The 23,519-nt window shown below is 60.5% G+C and overlaps 1 protein-coding gene across 1 annotated transcript in view; it reads right to left on the reverse strand.

The window, feature by feature from the left end:
- Positions 1-20,752: 20,752 nt before the first annotated feature.
- fen1 (flap structure-specific endonuclease 1) overlaps positions 20,753-23,519 on the reverse strand; it is a 38,868-nt gene continuing 36,101 nt past the window's right edge. The window contains exon 9 of the mRNA XM_085983889.1: positions 20,753-21,226. Coding sequence (XP_085840015.1) covers positions 21,158-21,226 — 69 coding nt within the window. The 3' untranslated portion in view covers positions 20,753-21,157. The remainder of the gene's footprint in view (positions 21,227-23,519) is intronic.

The raw sequence follows: 23,519 nt of genomic DNA on the forward strand, positions 1-23,519 counted from the left end.
CCACACCGGGTGGGGGGAGATGGGATCCTCCTGTTCTGTGTGGGGCTCAGTACCACACCGGGTGGGGGGAGATGGGATCCTCCTGCTCTGTGTGGGGCTCAGTACCACACCGGGTGGGGGGAGATGGGATCCTCCTGCTCTGTGTGGGGCTCAGTACCACACCGGGTGGGGGGAGATGGGATCCTCCTGCTCTGTGTGGGGCTCAGTACCACACCGGGTGGGACGGGGGATCTGGGATCCTCCTGCTCTGTGTGGGGCTCAGTTCCACACCGGGTGGGGGGAGATGGGATCCTCCTGCTCTGTGTGGGGCTCAGTACCACACCGGGTGGGGGGAGATGGGATCCTCCTGCTCTGTGTGGGGCTCAGTACCACACCGGGTGGGACGGGGGATCTGGGATCCTCCTGCTCTGTGTGGGGCTCAGTACCACACCGGGTGGGGGGAGATGGGATCCTCCTGTTCTGTGTCGGGCTCAGTACCACGCCAGGTGGGGGGAGATGGGATCCTCCTGTTCTGTGTGGGGCTCAGTACCACACCGGGTGGGGGGAGATGGGATCTCCCGCTCTGTGTGGGGCTCAGTACCGCACCGGGTGGGGGGAGATGGGATCGTCCTGTTCTGTGTGGGGCTCAGTACCACACCGGGTGTGGGGAGGTGGGATCCTCCTGCTCTCTGTGGGGCTCAGTACCACACCGGGTGGGGGGAGATGGGATCCTCCTGCTCGTTGTGGGGCTCAGTACCACACCGGGTGGGGGGAGATGGGATCCTCCTGCTCTGTGTGGGGCTCAGTACCACACCGGCTGGGGGGGGATGGGATCCTCCTGTTCTGTGTGGGGCTCAGTACCACACCGGGTGGGGGGAGATGGGATCCTCCTGTTCTGTGTGGGGCTCAGTACCACACCGGATGGGACGGGGGATCTGGGATCCTCCTGCTCTGTGTGTGGCTCAGTACCACACCAAGTGGGGGGAGATGGGATCCTCCTGCTCTATGTGGGGCTCAGTACCACACCAGGTGGGGGGAGATGGGATCCTCCTGTTCGGTGTGGGGCTCAGTACCACACCGGGTGGGGGGTGATGGGATCTTCCTGTTCTGTGTGGGGCTCAGTACCACACCGGGTGGGGGGAGACGGGATCCTCCTGCTCTGTGTGGGGCTCAGTACCACACCGGGTGGGGGGAGATGGGATCCTCCTGTTCTGTGTGGGGCTCAGTACCACACCGGGTGGGGGGAGATGGGATCCTCCTGCTCTGTGTGGGGCTCAGTACCACACCGGGTGGGGGAAATGGGATCCTCCTGTTCTGTGTGGGGCTCAGTACCACACCGGGTGGGGGGAGACGGGATCCTCCTGTTCTGTGTGGGGCTCAGTACCACACCGGGTGGGGGGAGATAGGATCCTCCTGCTCTATGTGGGGCTCAGTACCACACCGGGTGGGGGGAGATGGGATCCTCCTGCTCGATGTGGGTCTCAGTACCACACCGGGTGGGGGGAGATGGGATCCTCCTGTTCTGTGTGGGGCTCAGTACCACACCGGGTGGGGGGAGATGGGATCTCCTGTTCTGTGTGGGGCTCAGTACCACACCGGGTGGGGGGAGATGGGATCCTCCCGCTCTGTGTGGGGCTCATTACCACACCGGGTGGGACGGGGGATCTGGGATCCTCCTGCTCTATGTGGGGCTCAGTACCACACCCGGTGGGGGGAGATGGGATCCTCCTGCTCTGTGTGGGGCTCAGTACCACACCGGGTGGGGGGAGATGGTATCCTCCTGCTCCGAGTGGGGCTCAGTACCACACAGGGTGGGGGGAGATGGGATCCTCCCGCTCAGTTTGAGCCTCAGTACCACACCGGGTGGGACGGGAGATCTGGGAACCTCCTGCTCTCTGTGGGGCTCAGTACCACACGGGTGGGGGGAGATGGAATCCTCCTGTTCTGTGTGGGGCTCAGTACCACACCGGGTGGGGGGAGATGGAATCTTCCTGTTCTGTGTGGGGCTCAGTACCAAAGTAGGTGGGGGGAGATGGGATCCTCCTGTTCTGTGTGGGGCTCAGTACCACACCGGGTGAGGGGAGATGGGATCCTCCTGCTCTATGTGGGGCTCAGTACCACACCGGGTGGGGGGAGATGGGATCTCCTGTTCTGTGTCGGGCTCAGTACCACACCGGGTGGGGGGAGATGGGATCCTCCTGCTCTGTGTGGGGCTCAGTACCACACTGGGTGGGGGGAGATGGGATCCTCCTGCTCGTTGTGGGGCTCAGTACCACACCGGGTGGGGGGAGATGGGATCCTCCTGCTCTGTGTGGGGCTCAGTACCACACCGGGTGGGGGGAGATGGGATCCTCCTGTTCTGTGTGGGGCTCAATACCACGCCGGGTGGGGGGAGATGGGATCCTCCTGTTCTGTGTGGGGCTCAGTACCACACCGGGTGGGGGGAGATGGGATCCTCCTGTTCTGTGTGGGGCTCAGTACCACACCGGGTGGGGGGAGATGGGATCCTCCTGCTATGTGTGGGGCTCAGTACCACACCGGGTGGGGGGAGATGGGATCCTCCTTTTCTGTGTGGGGCTCAGTACCACATCTGGTGGGGGGAGATGGGATCCTCCTGCTCTGTGTGGGGCTCAGTACCACACCGGGTGGGGGGAGATGGGATCCTCCTGTTCGGTGTGGGGCTCAGTACCACACCGGGTGGGGGGAGATGGGATCCTCCTGCTCTGTGTGGGCCTCAATACCACGCCGGGTGGGGGGAGAGGTGATCCTCCTGTTCTGTGTGGGGCTCAGTACCACACCGGGTGGGGGGCGATGGGATCCTCCTGTTCTGTGTGGGGCTCAGTACCACACCGGGTGGGGGGAGATGGGACCCTCCTGCTCTATGTGGGGCTCAGTACCACACCAGGTGGGGGGAGATGGGATCCTCCTGCTCTGTGTGGGCCTCAATACCACGCCGGGTGGGGGGAGAGGTGATCCTCCTGTTCTGTGTGGGGCTCAGTACCACACCGGGTGGGGGGCGATGGGATCCTCCTGCTCTATGTGGGGCTCAGTACCACACCGGGTGGGGGGAGATGGGATCCTCCTGCTCGATGTGGGGCTCAGTACCACACCGGGTGGGGGGAGATGGGATCTTCCTGCTCTGTGTGGGGCTCAGTACCACACCGGGTGGGGGGAGATGGGATCCTCCTGTTCTGTGTGGGGCTCAGTACCACACCGGGTGGGGGGAGATGGGATCCTCCTGTTCTGTGTGGGGCTCAGTACCACACCGGGTGGGGGGAGATGGGATCCTCCTGTTCTGTGTGGGGCTCAGTACCACATCGGGTGGGGGGAGATGGGATCGTCCTGCTCTATGTGGGGCTAAGTACCACACCGGGTCGGAGGAGATGGGATCCTCCTGCTCTATGTGGGGCTCAGTACCACACCGGGTGTGGCGAGATGGGATCCTCCTGCTCTATGTGGGGCTCAGTACCACACCGGGTGGGGGGAGATGGGATCTCCTGTTCTGTGTGGGGCTCAGTACCACACCGGGTGGGGGAGATGGGATCCTCCTGTTCTGTGTGGGGCTCAGTACCACACCGGGTGGGGGGAGATGGGATCCTCCCGCTCTGTGTGGGGCTCAGTACCACACCGGGTGGGGGAGATGGGATCCTCCTGCTCTGTGTGGGGCTCAGTACCACACCGGATGGGACGGGGGATCTGGGATCCTCCTGCTCTGTGTGGGGCTCAGTACCACACCGGGTGGGGGGAGATGGGATCCTCCTGCTCTGTGTGGGGCTCAGTACCACACCGGGTGGGGGGAGATGGGATCCTCCTGCTCTGTGTGGGGCTCAGTACCACACCGGATGGGACGGGGGATCTGGGATCCTCCTGCTCTACGTGGGGCTCAGTACCACACCGGGTGGGGGGCGATGGGATCCTCCTGTTCTGTGTGGGGCTCAGTACCACACCCGGTGGGGGGAGATGGGATCCTCCCGCTCTGTGTGGGGCTCAGTACCACACCGGGTGGGGCGAGATGGGATCCTCCCGCTCTGTGTGGGGCTCAGTACCACACCGGGTGGGGGGAGATGGGATCCTCCTGTTCTGTGTGGGGCTCAGTACCACACCGGGTGGGGGGAGATGGGATCCTCCTGTTCTGTGTGGGGCTCAGTACCACACCGGGTGGGGGGAGAAGTGATCCTCCTGCTCTATGTGGGGCTCAGTACCACACCGGGTGGGGGGTGATGGGATCCTCCTGTTCTGTGTGGGGCTCAGTACCACACCGGGTGGGGGGAGATGGGATCCTCCTGTTCTGTGTGGGGCTCAGTACCACACCGGGTGGGGGGAGATGGGATCCTCCTGCTCTGTGTGGGGCTCAGTACCACACCGGGTGGGGGGAGATGGGATCCTCCTGCTCTGTGTGGGGCTCAGTACCACACCGGGTGGGGGGAGATGGGATCCTCCTGCTCTGTGTGGGGCTCAGTACCACACCGGGTGGGGGGAGATGGGATCCTCCTGCTCTGTGTGGGGCTCAGTACCACACCAGGTGGGGGGAGATGGGATCCTCCTGCTCTGTGTGGGGCTCAGTACCACACCGGGTGGGACGGGGGATCTGGGATCCTCCTGCTCTGTGTGGGGCTCAGTACCACACCGGGTGGGGGGAGATGGGATCCTCCTGTTCTGTGTCGGGCTCAGTACCACGCCAGGTGGGGGGAGATGGGATCCTCCTGTTCTGTGTGGGGCTCAGTACCACACCGGGTGGGGGGAGATGGGATCTCCCGCTCTGTGTGGGGCTCAGTACCGCACCGGGTGGGGGGAGATGGGATCCTCCTGCTCTCTGTGGGGCTCAGTACCACACCGGGTGGGGGGAGATGGGATCCTCCTGCTCGTTGTGGGGCTCAGTACCACACCGGGTGGGGGGAGATGGGATCCTCCTGCTCTGTGTGGGGCTCAGTACCACACCGGCTGGGGGGGGATGGGATCCTCCTGTTCTGTGTGGGGCTCAGTACCACACCGGGTGGGGGGAGATGGGATCCTCCTGTTCTGTGTGGGGCTCAGTACCACACCGGATGGGACGGGGGATCTGGGATCCTCCTGCTCTGTGTGTGGCTCAGTACCACACCAGGTGGGGGGAGATGGGATCCTCCTGCTCTATGTGGGGCTCAGTACCACACCAGGTGGGGGGAGATGGGATCCTCCTGTTCGGTGTGGGGCTCAGTACCACACCGGGTGGGGGGAGATGGGATCCTCCTGCTCTATGTGGGGCTCAGTACCACACCGGGTGGGGGGAGATGAGATCCTCCTGCTCTGTGTGGGGCTCAGTACCACACCGGGTGGGGGGAGATGGGATCCTCCTGCTCTGTGTGGGGCTCAGTACCACACCGGGTGGGGGGGTGATGGGATCTTCCTGTTCTGTGTGGGGCTCAGTACCACACCGGGTGGGGGGAGACGGGATTCTCCTGCTCTGTGTGGGGCTCAGTACCACACCGGGTGGGGGGAGACGGGATCCTCCTGCTCGATGTGGGGCTCAGTACCACACCGGGTGGGGGGAGATGGGATCCTCCTGTTCTGTGTGGGGCTCAGTACCACACCGGGTGGGCGGAGATGGGATCCTCCTGTTCTGTGTGGGGCTCAGTACCACACCGGGTGGGGGGAGATGGGATCCTCCTGTTCTGTGTGGGGCTCAGTACCACACCGGGTGGGGGGAGATGGGATCTCCTGTTCTGTGTGGGGCTCAGTACCACACCGGGTGGGGGGAGATGGGATCCTCCCGCTCTGTGTGGGGCTCATTACCACACCGGGTGGGACGGGGGATCTGGGATCCTCCTGCTCTATGTGGGGCTCAGTACCACACCCGGTGGGGGGAGATGGGATCCTCCTGCTCTGTGTGGGGCTCAGTACCACACCGGGTGGGGGGAGATGGTATCCTCCTGCTCCGAGTGGGGCTCAGTACCACACAGGGTGGGGGGAGATGGGATCCTCCCGCTCAGTTTGAGCCTCAGTACCACACCGGGTGGGGGGAGATGGAATCCTCCTGTTCTGTGTGGGGCTCAGTACCAAAGTAGGTGGGGGGAGATGGGATCCTCCTGTTCTGTGTGGGGCTCAGTACCACACCGGGTGGGGGGAGATGGGATCCTCCTGCTCTATGTGGGGCTCAGTACCACACCGGGTGGGGGGAGATGGGATCTCCTGTTCTGTGTGGGGCTCAGTACCACACCGGGTGGGGGGAGATGGGATCCTCCTGCTCTGTGTGGGGCTCAGTACCACACCGGGTAGGGGGAGATGGGATCCTCCTGCTCTGTGTGGGGCTCAGTACCACACCGGGTGGGGGGAGATGGGATCCTCCTGCTCGTTGTGGGGCTCAGTACCACACCGGGTGGGGGGAGATGGGATCCTCCTGTTCTGTGTGGGGCTCAGTACCACACCAGGTGGGGGGAGATGGGATCCTCCTGCTCTGTGTGGGGCTCAGTACCACACCGGGTGGGGGGAGATGGGATCCTCCTGTTCTGTGTGGGGCTCAGTACCACACCGGGTGGGGGGAGATGAGATCCTCCTGTTCTGTGTGGGGCTCAGTACCACACCGGGTGGGGGGAGATGGGATCCTCCTGTTCTGTGTGGGGCTCAGTACCACACCGGGTGGGGGGAGATGGGATCCTCCTTTTCTGTGTGGGGCTCAGTACCACACCTGGTGGGGGGAGATGGGATCCTCCTGCTCTGTGTGGGGCTCAGTACCACACCGGGTGGGGGGAGATGGGATCCTCCTGTTCGGTGTGGGGCTCAGTACCACACCGGGTGGGGGGAGATGGGATCCTCCTGCTCTGTGTGGGCCTCAATACCACGCCGGGTGGGGGGAGATGGGACCCTCCTGCACTATGTGGGGCTCAGTACCACACCGGGTGGGGGGAGATGGGATCCTCCTGCTCTGTGTGGGCCTCAATACCACGCCGGGTGGGGGGAGAGGTGATCCTCCTGTTCTGTGTGGGGCTCAGTACCACACCGGGTGGGGGGCGATGGGATCCTCCTGTTCTGTGTGGGGTTCAGTACCACACCAGGTGGGGGGAGATGGGACCCTCCTGCTCTATGTGGGGCTCAGTACCACACCCGGTGGGGGGAGATGGGATCCTCCCGCTCTGTGTGGGGCTCAGTACCACACCGGGTGGGGGGAGATGGGATCCTCCTGCTCTGTGTGGGGCTCAGTACCACACCGGGTGGGGGGCGATGGGATCCTCCTGTTCTGTGTGGGGTTCAGTACCACACCAGGTGGGGGGAGATGGGACCCTCCTGCACTATGTGGGGCTCAGTACCACACCGGGTGGGGGGAGATGGGATCCTCCTGCTCTGTGTGGGGCTCAGTACCACACCGGGTGGGGGGAGATGGGATCCTCCTGCTCTGTGTGGGGCTCAGTACCACGCCGGGTGGGGGGAGATGGGATCCTCCTGCTCTGTGTGGGGCTCAGTACCACACCGGGTGGGGGGTGATGGGATCCTCCTGTTCTGTGTGGGGCTCAGTACCACACCGGGTGGGGAGAGATGGGATCCTCCTGTTCTGTGTGGGGTTCAGTACCACACCGGGTGGGGGGAGATGGGATCCTCCTGCTCTTTGTGGGGCTCAGTACCACACCGGGTGGGGGGTGATGGGATCCTCCTGTTCTGTGTGGGGCTCAGTACCACACCGGGTGGGGGGAGACGGGATCCTCCTGCTCTGTGTGGGGCTCAGTACCACACCGGGTGGGGGGAGATGGGATCCTCCTGTTCTGTGTGGGGCTCAGTACCACACCGGGTGGGGGGAGATGGGATCCTCCTGCTCTGTGTGGGGCTCAGTACCACACCGGGTGGGGGGAGACGGTATCCTCCTGTTCTGTGTGGGGCTCAGTACCACACCGGGTGGGGGGAGACGGGATCCTCCTGTTCTGTGTGGGGCTCAGTACCACACCGGGTGGGGGGAGATGGGATCCTCCTGCTCTATGTGGGGCTCAGTACCACACCGGGTGGGGGGAGATGGGATCCTCCTGCTCGATGTGGGGCTCAGTACCACACCGGGTGGGGGGAGATTGGATCTTCCTGCTCTGTGTGGGGCTCAGTACCACACCGGGTGGGGGGAGATGGGATCCTCCTGTTCTGTGTGTGGCTCAGTACCACACCGGGTGGGGGGAGATGGGATCCTCCTGTTCTGTGTGGGGCTCAGTACCACACCGGGTGGGGGGAGATGGGATCCTCCTGTTCTGTGTGGGGCTCAGTACCACACCGGGTGGGCGGAGATGGGATCCTCCTGTTCTGTGTGGGGCTCAGTACCACACCGGGTGGGGGGAGATGGGATCCTCCTGTTCTGTGTGGGGCTCAGTACCACACCGGGTGGGGGGAGATGGGATCTCCTGTTCTGTGTGGGGCTCAGTACCACACCGGGTGGGGGGAGATGGGATCCTCCTGTTCTGTGTGGGGCTCAGTACCACACGCGGTGGAGGGAGATGGGATCCTCCTGCTCTGTGTGGGGCTCAGTACCACACCGGGTGGGGGGAGATGGTATCCTCCTGCTCCGAGTGGGGCTCAGTACCACACAGGGTGGGGGGAGATGGGATCCTCCCGCTCAGTTTGAGCCTCAGTACCAGACCGGGTGGGACGGGAGATCTGGGAACCTCCTGCTCTCTGTGGGGCTCAGTACCACACGGGTGGGGGGAGATGGAATCCTCCTGTTCTGTGTGGGGCTCAGTACCAAAGTAGGTGGGGGGAGATGGGATCCTCCTGTTCTGTGTGGGGCTCAGTACCACACCGGTTGGGGGGAGATGGGATCCTCCTGCTCTATGTGGGGCTCAGTACCACACCGGGTGGGGGGAGATGAGATCTCCTGTTCTGTGTCGGGCTCAGTACCACGCCGGGTGGGGGGAGATGGGATCCTCCTGTTCTGTGTGGGGCTCAGTACCACACCGGGTGGGGGGAGATGGGATCCTCCTGCTCTATGTGGGGCTCAGTACCACACCGGGTGGGGGGAGATGGGATCTCCTGTTCTGTGTGGGGCTCAGTACCACACCGGGTGGGGGGAGATGGGATCCTCCTGCTCTGTGTGGGGCTCAGTACCACACCGGGTAGGGGGAGATGGGATCCTCCTGCTCTGTGTGGGGCTCAGTACCACACCGGGTGGGGGGAGATGGGATCCTCCTGCTCGTTGTGGGGCTCAGTACCACACCGGGTGGGGGGAGATGGGATCCTCCTGTTCTGTGTGGGGCTCAGTACCACACCAGGTGGGGGGAGATGGGATCCTCCTGCTCTGTGTGGGGCTCAGTACCACACCGGGTGGGGGGAGATGGGATCCTCCTGTTCTGTGTGGGGCTCAATACCACGCCGGGTGGGGGGAGATGGGATCCTCCTGTTCTGTGTGGGGCTCAGTACCACACCGGGTGGGGGGAGATGGGATCCTCCTGTTCTGTGTGGGGCTCAGTACCACACCGGGTGGGGGGAGATGGGATCCTCCTTTTCTGTGTGGGGCTCAGTACCACACCTGGTGGGGGGAGATGGGATCCTCCTGCTCTGTGTGGGGCTCAGTACCACACCGGGTGGGGGGAGATGGGATCCTCCTGTTCGGTGTGGGGCTCAGTACCACACCGGGTGGGGGGAGATGGGATCCTCCTGCTCTGTGTGGGCCTCAATACCACGCCGGGTGGGGGGAGATGGGACCCTCCTGCACTATGTGGGGCTCAGTACCACACCGGGTGGGGGGAGATGGGATCCTCCTGCTCTGTGTGGGCCTCAATACCACGCCGGGTGGGGGGAGAGGTGATCCTCCTGTTCTGTGTGGGGCTCAGTACCACACCGGATGGGGGGCGATGGGATCCTCCTGTTCTGTGTGGGGTTCAGTACCACACCAGGTGGGGGGAGATGGGACCCTCCTGCTCTATGTGGGGCTCAGTACCACACCCGGTGGGGGGAGATGGGATCCTCCCGCTCTGTGTGGGGCTCAGTACCACACCGGGTGGGGGGAGATGGGATCCTCCTGCTCTGTGTGGGGCTCAGTACCACACCGGGTGGGGGGCGATGGGATCCTCCTGTTCTGTGTGGGGTTCAGTACCACACCAGGTGGGGGGAGATGGGACCCTCCTGCACTATGTGGGGCTCAGTACCACACCGGGTGGGGGGAGATGGGATCCTCCTGCTCTGTGTGGGGCTCAGTACCACACCGGGTGGGGGGAGATGGGATCCTCCTGCTCTGTGTGGGGCTCAGTACCACGCCGGGTGGGGGGAGATGGGATCCTCCTGCTCTGTGTGGGGCTCAGTACCACACCGGGTGGGGGGTGATGGGATCCTCCTGTTCTGTGTGGGGCTCAGTACCACACCGGGTGGGGAGAGATGGGATCCTCCTGTTCTGTGTGGGGTTCAGTACCACACCGGGTGGGGGGAGATGGGATCCTCCTGCTCTTTGTGGGGCTCAGTACCACACCGGGTGGGGGGTGATGGGATCCTCCTGTTCTGTGTGGGGCTCAGTACCACACCGGGTGGGGGGAGACGGGATCCTCCTGCTCTGTGTGGGGCTCAGTACCACACCGGGTGGGGGGAGATGGGATCCTCCTGTTCTGTGTGGGGCTCAGTACCACACCGGGTGGGGGGAGATGGGATCCTCCTGCTCTGTGTGGGGCTCAGTACCACACCGGGTGGGGGGAGACGGTATCCTCCTGTTCTGTGTGGGGCTCAGTACCACACCGGGTGGGGGGAGACGGGATCCTCCTGTTCTGTGTGGGGCTCAGTACCACACCGGGTGGGGGGAGATGGGATCCTCCTGCTCTATGTGGGGCTCAGTACCACACCGGGTGGGGGGAGATGGGATCCTCCTGCTCGATGTGGGGCTCAGTACCACACCGGGTGGGGGGAGATTGGATCTTCCTGCTCTGTGTGGGGCTCAGTACCACACCGGGTGGGGGGAGATGGGATCCTCCTGTTCTGTGTGTGGCTCAGTACCACACCGGGTGGGGGGAGATGGGATCCTCCTGTTCTGTGTGGGGCTCAGTACCACACCGGGTGGGGGGAGATGGGATCCTCCTGTTCTGTGTGGGGCTCAGTACCACACCGGGTGGGCGGAGATGGGATCCTCCTGTTCTGTGTGGGGCTCAGTACCACACCGGGTGGGGGGAGATGGGATCCTCCTGTTCTGTGTGGGGCTCAGTACCACACCGGGTGGGGGGAGATGGGATCTCCTGTTCTGTGTGGGGCTCAGTACCACACCGGGTGGGGGGAGATGGGATCCTCCTGTTCTGTGTGGGGCTCAGTACCACACGCGGTGGAGGGAGATGGGATCCTCCTGCTCTGTGTGGGGCTCAGTACCACACCGGGTGGGGGGAGATGGTATCCTCCTGCTCCGAGTGGGGCTCAGTACCACACAGGGTGGGGGGAGATGGGATCCTCCCGCTCAGTTTGAGCCTCAGTACCAGACCGGGTGGGACGGGAGATCTGGGAACCTCCTGCTCTCTGTGGGGCTCAGTACCACACGGGTGGGGGGAGATGGAATCCTCCTGTTCTGTGTGGGGCTCAGTACCAAAGTAGGTGGGGGGAGATGGGATCCTCCTGTTCTGTGTGGGGCTCAGTACCACACCGGTTGGGGGGAGATGGGATCCTCCTGCTCTATGTGGGGCTCAGTACCACACCGGGTGGGGGGAGATGAGATCTCCTGTTCTGTGTCGGGCTCAGTACCACGCCGGGTGGGGGGAGATGGGATCCTCCTGTTCTGTGTGGGGCTCAGTACCACACCGGGTGGGGGGAGATGGGATCCTCCTGCTCTATGTGGGGCTCAGTACCACACCGGGTGGGGGGAGATGGGATCTCCTGTTCTGTGTGGGGCTCAGTACCACACCGGGTGGGGGGAGATGGGATCCTCCTGCTCTGTGTGGGGCTCAGTACCACACCGGGTAGGGGGAGATGGGATCCTCCTGCTCTGTGTGGGGCTCAGTACCACACCGGGTGGGGGGAGATGGGATCCTCCTGCTCGTTGTGGGGCTCAGTACCACACCGGGTGGGGGGAGATGGGATCCTCCTGTTCTGTGTGGGGCTCAGTACCACACCAGGTGGGGGGAGATGGGATCCTCCTGCTCTGTGTGGGGCTCAGTACCACACCGGGTGGGGGGAGATGGGATCCTCCTGTTCTGTGTGGGGCTCAATACCACGCCGGGTGGGGGGAGATGGGATCCTCCTGTTCTGTGTGGGGCTCAGTACCACACCGGGTGGGGGGAGATGGGATCCTCCTGTTCTGTGTGGGGCTCAGTACCACACCGGGTGGGGGGAGATGGGATCCTCCTTTTCTGTGTGGGGCTCAGTACCATACCTGGTGGGGGGAGATGGGATCCTCCTGCTCTGTGTGGGGCTCAGTACCACACCGGGTGGGGGGAGATGGGATCCTCCTGTTCGGTGTGGGGCTCAGTACCACACCGGGTGGGGGGAGATGGGATCCTCCTGCTCTGTGTGGGCCTCAATACCACGCCGGGTGGGGGGAGATGGGACCCTCCTGCACTATGTGGGGCTCAGTACCACACCGGGTGGGGGGAGATGGGATCCTCCTGCTCTGTGTGGGCCTCAATACCACGCCGGGTGGGGGGAGAGGTGATCCTCCTGTTCTGTGTGGGGCTCAGTACCACACCGGATGGGGGGCGATGGGATCCTCCTGTTCTGTGTGGGGTTCAGTACCACACCAGGTGGGGGGAGATGGGACCCTCCTGCTCTATGTGGGGCTCAGTACCACACCCGGTGGGGGGAGATGGGATCCTCCCGCTCTGTGTGGGGCTCAGTACCACACCGGGTGGGGGGAGATGGGATCCTCCTGCTCTGTGTGGGGCTCAGTACCACACCGGGTGGGGGGCGATGGGATCCTCCTGTTCTGTGTGGGGTTCAGTACCACACCAGGTGGGGGGAGATGGGACCCTCCTGCACTATGTGGGGCTCAGTACCACACCGGGTGGGGGGAGATGGGATCCTCCTGCTCTGTGTGGGGCTCAGTACCACACCGGGTGGGGGGAGATGGGATCCTCCTGCTCTGTGTGGGGCTCAGTACCACGCCGGGTGGGGGGAGATGGGATCCTCCTGCTCTGTGTGGGGCTCAGTACCACACCGGGTGGGGGGTGATGGGATCCTCCTGTTCTGTGTGGGGCTCAGTACCACACCGGGTGGGGAGAGATGGGATCCTCCTGTTCTGTGTGGGGTTCAGTACCACACCGGGTGGGGGGAGATGGGATCCTCCTGCTCTTTGTGGGGCTCAGTACCACACCGGGTGGGGGGTGATGGGATCCTCCTGTTCTGTGTGGGGCTCAGTACCACACCGGGTGGGGGGAGACGGGATCCTCCTGCTCTGTGTGGGGCTCAGTACCACACCGGGTGGGGGGAGATGGGATCCTCCTGTTCTGTGTGGGGCTCAGTACCACACCGGGTGGGGGGAGATGGGATCCTCCTGCTCTGTGTGGGGCTCAGTACCACACCGGGTGGGGGAGACGGTATCCTCCTGTTCTGTGTGGGGCTCAGTACCACACCGGGTGGGGGGAGACGGGATCCTCCTGTTCTGTGTGGGGCTCAGTACCACACCGGGTGGGGGGAGATGGGATCCTCCTGCTCTATGTGGGGCTCAGTACCACACCGGGTGGGGGGAGATGGGATCCTCCTGCTCGATGTGGGGCTCAGTACCACACCGGGTGGGGGGAGATTGGATCTTCCTGCTCTGTGTGGGGCTCAGTACCACACCGGGTGGGGGGAGATGGGATCCTCCTGTTCTGTGTGTGGCTCAGTACCACACCGGGTGGGGGGAGATGGGATCCTCCTGTTCTGTGTGGGGCTCAGTACCACACCGGGTGGGGGGAGATGGGATCCTCCTGTTCTGTGTGGGGCTCAGTACCACACCGGGTGGGCGGAGATGGGATCCTCCTGTTCTGTGTGGGGCTCAGTACCACACCGGGTGGGGGGAGATGGGATCCTCCTGTTCTGTGTGGGGCTCAGTACCACACCGGGTGGGGGGAGATGGGATCTCCTGTTCTGTGTGGGGCTCAGTACCACACCGGGTGGGGGGAGATGGGATCCTCCTGTTCTGTGTGGGGCTCAGTACCACACCCGGTGGAGGGAGATGGGATCCTCCTGCTCTGTGTGGGGCTCAGTACCACACCGGGTGGGGGGAGATGGTATCCTCCTGCTCCGAGTGGGGCTCAGTACCACACAGGGTGGGGGGAGATGGGATCCTCCCGCTCAGTTTGAGCCTCAGTACCAGACCGGGTGGGACGGGAGATCTGGGAACCTCCTGCTCTCTGTGGGGCTCAGTACCACACGGGTGGGGGGAGATGGAATCCTCCTGTTCTGTGTGGGGCTCAGTACCAAAGTAGGTGGGGGGAGATGGGATCCTCCTGTTCTGTGTGGGGCTCAGTACCACACCGGTTGGGGGGAGATGGGATCCTCCTGCTCTATGTGGGGCTCAGTACCACACCGGGTGGGGGGAGATGAGATCTCCTGTTCTGTGTCGGGCTCAGTACCACGCCGGGTGGGGGGAGATGGGATCCTCCTGTTCTGTGTGGGGCTCAGTACCACACCGGGTGGGGGGAGATGGGATCCTCCTGCTCTGTGTGGGGCTCAGTACCACACCGGGTAGGGGGAGATGGGATCCTCCTGCTCTGTGTGGGGCTCAGTACCACACCGGGTGGGGGGAGATGGGATCCTCCTGCTCGTTGTGGGGCTCAGTACCACACCGGGTGGGGGGAGATGGGATCCTCCTGTTCTGTGTGGGGCTCAGTACCACACCAGGTGGGGGGAGATGGGATCCTCCTGCTCTGTGTGGGGCTCAGTACCACACCGGGTGGGGGGAGATGGGATCCTCCTGTTCTGTGTGGGGCTCAATACCACGCCGGGTGGGGGGAGATGGGATCCTCCTGTTCTGTGTGGGGCTCAGTACCACACCGGGTGGGGGGAGATGGGATCCTCCTGTTCTGTGTGGGGCTCAGTACCACACCGGGTGGGGGGAGATGGGATCCTCCTTTTCTGTGTGGGGCTCAGTACCATACCTGGTGGGGGGAGATGGGATCCTCCTGCTCTGTGTGGGGCTCAGTACCACACCGGGTGGGGGGAGATGGGATCCTCCTGTTCGGTGTGGGGCTCAGTACCACACCGGGTGGGGGGAGATGGGATCCTCCTGCTCTGTGTGGGCCTCAATACCACGCCGGGTGGGGGGAGATGGGACCCTCCTGCACTATGTGGGGCTCAGTACCACACCGGGTGGGGGGAGATGGGATCCTCCTGCTCTGTGTGGGCCTCAATACCACGCCGGGTGGGGGGAGAGGTGATCCTCCTGTTCTGTGTGGGGCTCAGTACCACACCGGATGGGGGGCGATGGGATCCTCCTGTTCTGTGTGGGGTTCAGTACCACACCAGGTGGGGGGAGATGGGACCCTCCTGCTCTATGTGGGGCTCAGTACCACACCCGGTGGGGGGAGATGGGATCCTCCCGCTCTGTGTGGGGCTCAGTACCACACCGGGTGGGGGGAGATGGGATCCTCCTGCTCTGTGTGGGGCTCAGTACCACACCGGGTGGGGGGCGATGGGATCCTCCTGTTCTGTGTGGGGTTCAGTACCACACCAGGTGGGGGGAGATGGGACCCTCCTGCACTATGTGGGGCTCAGTACCACACCGGGTGGGGGGAGATGGGATCCTCCTGCTCTGTGTGGGGCTCAGTACCACACCGGGTGGGGGGAGATGGGATCCTCCTGCTCTGTGTGGGGCTCAGTACCACGCCGGGTGGGGGGAGATGGGATCCTCCTGCTCTGTGTGGGGCTCAGTACCACACCGGGTGGGGGGTGATGGGATCCTCCTGTTCTGTGTGGGGCTCAGTACCACACCGGGTGGGGAGAGATGGGATCCTCCTGTTCTGTGTGGGGTTCAGTACCACACCGGGTGGGGGGAGATGGGATCCTCCTGCTCTTTGTGGGGCTCAGTACCACACCGGGTGGGGGGTGATGGGATCCTCCTGTTCTGTGTGGGGCTCAGTACCACACCGGGTGGGGGGAGACGGGATCCTCCTGCTCTGTGTGGGGCTCAGTACCACACCGGGTGGGGGGAGATGGGATCCTCCTGTTCTGTGTGGGGCTCAGTACCACACCGGGTGGGGGGAGATGGGATCCTCCTGCTCTGTGTGGGGCTCAGTACCACACCGGGTGGGGGGAGACGGTATCCTCCTGTTCTGTGTGGGGCTCAGTACCACACCGGGTGGGGGGAGACGGGATCCTCCTGTTCTGTGTGGGGCTCAGTACCACACCGGGTGGGGGGAGATGGGATCCTCCTGCTCTATGTGGGGCTCAGTACCACACCGGGTGGGGGGAGATGGGATCCTCCTGCTCGATGTGGGGCTCAGTACCACACCGGGTGGGGGGAGATTGGATCTTCCTGCTCTGTGTGGGGCTCAGTACCACACCGGGTGGGGGGAGATGGGATCCTCCTGTTCTGTGTGTGGCTCAGTACCACACCGGGTGGGGGGAGATGGGATCCTCCTGTTCTGTGTGGGGCTCAGTACCACACCGGGTGGGGGGAGATGGGATCCTCCTGTTCTGTGTGGGGCTCAGTACCACACCGGGTGGGCGGAGATGGGATCCTCCTGTTCTGTGTGGGGCTCAGTACCACACCGGGTGGGGGGAGATGGGATCCTCCTGTTCTGTGTGGGGCTCAGTACCACACCGGGTGGGGGGAGATGGGATCTCCTGTTCTGTGTGGGGCTCAGTACCACACCGGGTGGGGGGAGATGGGATCCTCCTGTTCTGTGTGGGGCTCAGTACCACACCCGGTGGAGGGAGATGGGATCCTCCTGCTCTGTGTGGGGCTCAGTACCACACCGGGTGGGGGGAGATGGTATCCTCCTGCTCCGAGTGGGGCTCAGTACCACACAGGGTGGGGGGAGATGGGATCCTCCCGCTCAGTTTGAGCCTCAGTACCAGACCGGGTGGGACGGGAGATCTGGGAACCTCCTGCTCTCTGTGGGGCTCAGTACCACACGGGTGGGGGGAGATGGAATCCTCCTGTTCTGTGTGGGGCTCAGTACCAAAGTAGGTGGGGGGAGATGGGATCCTCCTGTTCTGTGTGGGGCTCAGTACCACACCGGTTGGGGGGAGATGGGATCCTCCTGCTCTATGTGGGGCTCAGTACCACACCGGGTGGGGGGAGATGAGATCTCCTGTTCTGTGTCGGGCTCAGTACCACGCCGGGTGGGGGGAGATGGGATCCTCCTGTTCTGTGTGGGGCTCAGTACCACACCGGGTGGGGGGAGATGGGATCCTCCTGTTCTGTGTGGGGCTCAGTACCACACCGGGTGGGGCGAGATGGGATCCTCACGCTCTGTGTGGGGCTCAGTACCACACCGGGTGGGGGGAGATGGGATCGTCCTGTTCTGTGTGGGGCTCAGTACCACACCAGGTAGGGGGAGATGGGATCCTCCTGCTCTGTGTGGGGCTCAGTACCACACCGGGTGGGGGGAGATGGGATCCTCCTGCTCGTTGTGGGGCTCAGTACCACACCAGGTGGGGGGAGATGGGATGCTCCTGCTCTGTGTGGGGCTCAGTACCACACCAGGTGGGGGGAGATGGGATGCTCCTGCTCTGTGTGGGGCTCAGTACCACACCGGGTGGGGGGAGATGGGATGCTCCTGCTCTGTGTGGGGCTCAGTACCACACCGAGTGGGGGGAGATGGGATCCTCCTGTTCTGTGTGGGGCTCAATACCACGCCGGGTGGGGGGAGATGGGATCCTCCTGTTCTGTGTGGGGCTCAGTACCACACCGGGTGGGGGGAGATGGGATCCTCCTGTTCTGTGTGGGGCTCAGTACCACACCGGGTGGGGGGAGATGGGATCCTCCTGCTCTGTGTGGGGCTCAGTACCACACCGGGTGGGGGGAGATGGGATCCTCCTTTTCTGTGTGGGGCTCAGTACCACACCGGGTGGGGGGAGATGGGATCCTCCTGCTCTGTGTGGGGCTCAGTACCACACCGGGTGGGGGGAGATGGGATCCTCCTGCTCTGTGTGGGCCTCAGTACCACGCCGGGTCGGGGGGAGATGGGATCCTCCTGTTCTGTGTGGGGCTCAGTACCACACCGGGTGGGGGGAGATGGGATCCTCCTGTTCTGTGTGGGGCTCAGTACCACACCGGGTGGGGGGAGATGGGATCCTTGTGCTCTATGTGGGGCTCAGTGCCACACCGGGTGGGGGGAGATGGGATCCTCCTGCTCTATGTGGGGCTCAGTACCACACCGGGTGGGGGGAGATGGGATCCTCCTGCTCTGTGTGGGGCTCAGTACCACACCGGGTGGGTGGTGATGGGATCCTCCTGCTCTGTGTGGGGCTCAGTACCACACCGGGTGGGGGGGGATGGGATCCTCCTGCTCTGTGTGGGGCTCAGTACCACACCGGGTGGGGGGGGATGGGATCCTCCTGCTCGATGTGGGGCTCAGTACCACGCCGGGTGGGGGGAGATGGGATCCTCCTGCTCGATGTGGGGCTCAGTACCACGCCGGGTGGGGGGAGATGGGATCCTCCTGTTCTGTGTGGGGCTCAGTACCACACCGTGTGGGGGGGAGGTGTGACCTGCGACCCTCCTGGTTCCCCTCTCACCGTTATCGAGCCGCGGTTCTGGGGTTGGTGTCTCGTTGCCTTCTCTCTCCTCAGCCTCCCTGCACTCCGCTGATGGGCGATGTGAGCTCGGATGAATGACTCCGCGCCTGGTTCAGCCCAGTTTCGCTTATTTCCAAACATTTAGTTTCAGTTTCGTTTTCCCGTTCGGGTCTCTCAAAAAATTCAAGCTGCACAAACAGGATCAGGCCACCCAGCAGAACAGCCAATAAGACATCAGTTTACATCACAGCGTGCACAGGCTCCCTCACAATTTAACTCTCTCGCTCATTTCTGTTCCACCCTGATCAACATTTCACACCCATTCATTTTCCATTGCAATCTTCCCCACTCTCCCATTCCCACTCATTTTATCCCACTTTATCCCATTCCCACTCTCTCCCATTAATATTGTACCAGTCTCTCCCATTCCTACGATAGCAAAATATTGTCCGTCTCTCCCATTCCCACTCATGTTGTTCCACTTTCTCCCATTCATTATGTCCCATTTTTTTGTCCCACTCTCGCCCATTGCACCATGATCCTTTCCATTCTGTACCTGTCTCCCAGTTCCATGCTGTCACTATCTACAGCACTGTACCGAGTCTGACATTGAAACTGAAGCAGCAGCAAACAAGATAATCTCACTGAGCAATCGGTGGAATTACCATCAGAGGTTACACATGTGCTGTGTATTTCCAATATCTTCTACCTTCACCTCAGTAGTTGATTTAATTCACCTTGATATGGGATGGGTGGAGCAGGCGTTGGAATGGGATAGACAGGAAAGCGGTGTATGAATATCCCAGTCACCCTGAGCAACCCCCACCAACACGTTCAAACATCAGGGGCAGTCTTTCCATTCACTGGATCTCTCTGCTGTACCTGCCCTGGGAGTGTTTGATGGGAGAGTGGAGAGGGAGCTTTACTCTGTATCTAACCCGTGCTGTACCTGCCCTGGAAGTGTTTGATGGGACAGTGTAGAGGGAGCTTTACTCTGTATCTAACCCGTGCTGTACCTGCCCTGGGAGTGTTTGATGGGACAGTGTAGAGGGAGCTTTACTCTGTATCTAACCCGTGCTGTACCTGCCCTGGGAGTGTTTGATGGGAGAGTGTAGAGGGAGCTTTACTCTGTATCTAACCAGTGCTGTACCTGCCCTGGGAGTGTTTGTTGGGACAGTGTAGAGGGAGCTTTATTCTGTATCTAACCGTGCTGTACCTGCCCCGGGAGTGTTTGATGGAACAGTGTAGAGGGAGCTTTACTCTGTATCTAACCCGTGCTGTACCTGCCCCGGGAGTGTTTGATGGGACAGTGTAGAGGGAGCATTACTCTATATCTAACCCGTGCTGTACCTGCCCTGGGAGTGTTTGATGGGACAGTGCAGAGGGAGCTTTACTCTGTATCTAACCCATGCTGTACCTGCCCTGGGAGTGTTTGATGGGACAGTGTAGAGGGAGCTTTACTCTGTATCTAACCCGTGCTGTACCTGCCCTGGGAGTGTTTGATGGGACAGTGTAGAGGGAGCTTTACTCTGTATCTAACCCGTGCTGTACCTGCCCTGGGAGTGTTTGATGATAAAAGGTGTCGAAAATCTGCAGTAAAAATGTTGACACAAGTTGATTACTCTGGTTGGTGAGGACAATACACCGATATGAAAAGAGAAAGACTCGTATTCATATAGCGCCTTCCACCTCCTCAGGACATCCCAAAGCACTTTGCTGCCAATCAAGTACTTTTGAAATGTAGTCGCTGTCGTAATGTAGGAAACACAGCAGCCAATTTGCACAGATCTCACAAACAGCAATCTGATAATTGACCAGATAATGTTTTTTAGTGATGTTGATTGAGGGATAAATATTGGTCCCAGGACACCGGGGATAACTCCCCCTGCTCTTCTTTGAAATAGTGGCCATGGGATCGTTTACGTCCACCTGAGAGAGCAGACGGGGCCTGGGTTGAACGTCTCATCTGAAAGATGGCACCTCCGACAGTGCAGTGGCTCCCTCAGCACTGGCACCGGGTGTATGTGCCTAGATTTTTGTGCTCAAGTCTCTGGAGTGGGACTTGAACCCATAACCTTCTGACTCCGAGGTGACGCACGAGAGAGTGCACTGAGCGACTGCGGACACTGATCCGAGGTCGATGAAATAGGAGCAGTGACACAGCCAGAGACGGGTGCAACGGCGAACAGACAAAAAACATAAAATGTCCTTGGAGGAGTTTTTATTTGAAGCAGAATTGCACAATATAAAAAACAAACATCACCTATCTAAAAAAAAAATTGCCAGCCACCCCCTCCAATCTTCAGAGCCCCAACAATGGCCTCGTCCTCCGATTGTGCACCTTTAACACGCTTGTTCAATCAGGGCTCCATCCTCCTGTATCTGGGTCAGGGGTGGGAGGCAATACAATTGGTCACACTGCAGGAGAGAGTCGGTGATCTGGGGGATGGTGGGGGGGGGGGGGAGCAAGGAGATAGCAGAAGAGAAGCCCCTTTCTCTCTTCCTAAAATCAATCCAGTCTATTTTGCATTCTCAGTCCGCAGCAACACGACCGTTCTCAGGCTGCCTCTCGGGTATCCCGGGGGGGGGAGAACTGGCCTCTCGCTGCGGATTATTTCCTCTTTTTGACCTTGCCGCTGGTTTTCGCTTTCTTCTTGGCCGATCCTTTGGGCTCTGGCTCCTTTAAGAAAATGGAAAAGAGACAAAGAGGGAAAAGGGTCATCAGAAACGTCAGGGTCAGTCGGTTACTCGCACTGTGAGCCACTCATTCCTACAGGTCAGGGTCATAGGAATATAGGAACAGGAGGAGGCATTTCAGTCCCTCGAGCCTGCTCCGCCATTCAATGAGATCAGGGCTGATCATCGACCCAACTCCATATCCCTGAATAACTTTGGTTAACAGAAACCTATCAGTCTCCGATTTAAAATGAACTGATCTCGCATCGATTGCTGTTTGCGGAAGAGAGTCCCAAACTTCTACCACCCTTTGTGTGTAGAAGTGTTTCCTCATTTCACTCCTGAAAGGTCTGGCTCTAATTTTTAGACTCTGCCCCCTAGTTCTAGAATCCCCAACCAGCGGAAATAGTTTCTCTCTCTCTACCCTATCTGTTCCCCTTAATATCCTGAAAACTTCGATCAGATCACCCCTTAACCTTCTAAATTCTAGGGAATACAACCCTAGTTTGTGTAATCTCTCCTCGTAACTTAACCCTTGAAGTCCAGGTATCGTTCTGGTAAACCTACGCTGCACTCCCTCCAAGGCCAATATATCCTTCCTCAGGTGTGGTGCCCAGAGCTGCTCTCAGTACCCCAGGTCTGGTCTAACCAGGGTTTTGTGTAGCTGCAGCGTAACTTCTACCCCCTTGTATTCTCGTCCTCGAGATAGAAAGGCCAGCATTCCATTAGATGTTTTGATTATTTTCTGTGCCTGTTTAACGATCTATGTACCTGGACCATCAAGTCTCTTTGGGACCTCCACTGTTTTAGCTTTTCACCATTTAGAAAGTGCTCTGCTCTATCCCTTTTAGGTCCAAAGTGGATGACCTCACATTTGCCTACATGGAAATGCATTTGCCAGTTTTGCCCATTCACTTAATCTATCAATATCCATTTGTAATGTTATGCTTTCATCTACACTGCCGCCTATAAGAACATAAGAAACAGAAGCATGAGTCGGCCATTCGGCCCCTCGAGCCTGCTCCTCCATTCAATAAGATCATGGCTGATCATCTACCCCCACAGGGCTCAGTACTGGGTCCTTTGCTTTTTGTGGTATATATCAATGATTTGGACTTGAATGTAGGAAGTACGATTAAGAAGTTTGCAGATGATACAAAAATTGGCCGTGTGGTTGATAATGAAGAAGGAAGCCGTAGACTGCAGGAAGATATCAATGGACTGGTCAGGTGGGCAGAACAGTGACAAATGGAACTCAATCTGGAGAAGTGTGAGGTAATGCATTTGGGGAGGGCTAACAAGGCAAGGGAATACACAATAAATGGTCGGACACTGAGGAGTACAGAGGATCAGAGGGACCTTGGAGTGCATGTCTAGAGATCCCTGAAGGTAGCAGGACAGGTAGATAAGGTGGTTAAGAAGGCATACGGACTTGCCTTTATTAGCCGAGGCACAGAATATAAGAGCAGGGGGGTTATGCTTGAACTGTATAAAACACTAGTTAGGCCGCAGCTAGAATACTGCGTGCAGTTCTGGTCACCACATTACAGGAAGGGTGTGATTGCACTAGAGAGGGTACAGAGGAGATTTACCAGGATGTTCCCTGGGCTGGGGAATTTTAGCTATGAGGAAAGATTGGACAGGCTGGGGTTGTTTTCTTCAGAACAGAGGAGGCTGAGGGGAGACCTAATTCAAGTGTATAAAATTATGAGGGGCCTAGATAGAGTGGATAGGAAGGACCTATTTCCCTTAGCAGAAAGGTCAATAGCCAGGGGGCTTAAAGTAATTGGTCGGAGGTTTAGAGGGGATTGAGGAGAAATCTTTTCACCCAGAGGGTGGTGGGGGTCTGGAACTCACTGCCTGAAAGGGTGGTAGAGGCAGGAATCCTAGCCACATTTAAAAAGTACTTGGATATGCACTTGAAGTGCCGTAACCTACAGGGCTATGGACCAAGTGCTGGAAAGTGGGATTAGGGTGGATAAGCTCTGTCGGCCTGCACGGACACGATGGGCCGAATGGCCTCCTTCTGTGCTGTAAATTTCTATGATTCAACTTCACTTTCCTGCACTATCCCCATGTCCCTTAATATCCAAAAATCTATCGATCTCTGCCTTGAATATACTCAATGACTGAGCCTCCACAGCCTTCTGTGGTAGAGAATTCCAAAGATTCACCACCCTCCGAGTGAAGAAATTTCTCCTCATCTCAGTCCTAAATGGCCGACCCCTTATTCTGAGACTGTGACCCCTGGTTCTAGACTCCCCAGCCAGGGGAAACATCTACCCTGTCAAGCCCTG

Source organism: Somniosus microcephalus, chromosome 4 (assembly GCF_052327205.1).
Source record: "Somniosus microcephalus isolate GS21.2 chromosome 4, FLI_Smic_1.0, whole genome shotgun sequence".
Lineage (NCBI taxonomy): Eukaryota > Metazoa > Chordata > Chondrichthyes > Squaliformes > Somniosidae > Somniosus > Somniosus microcephalus.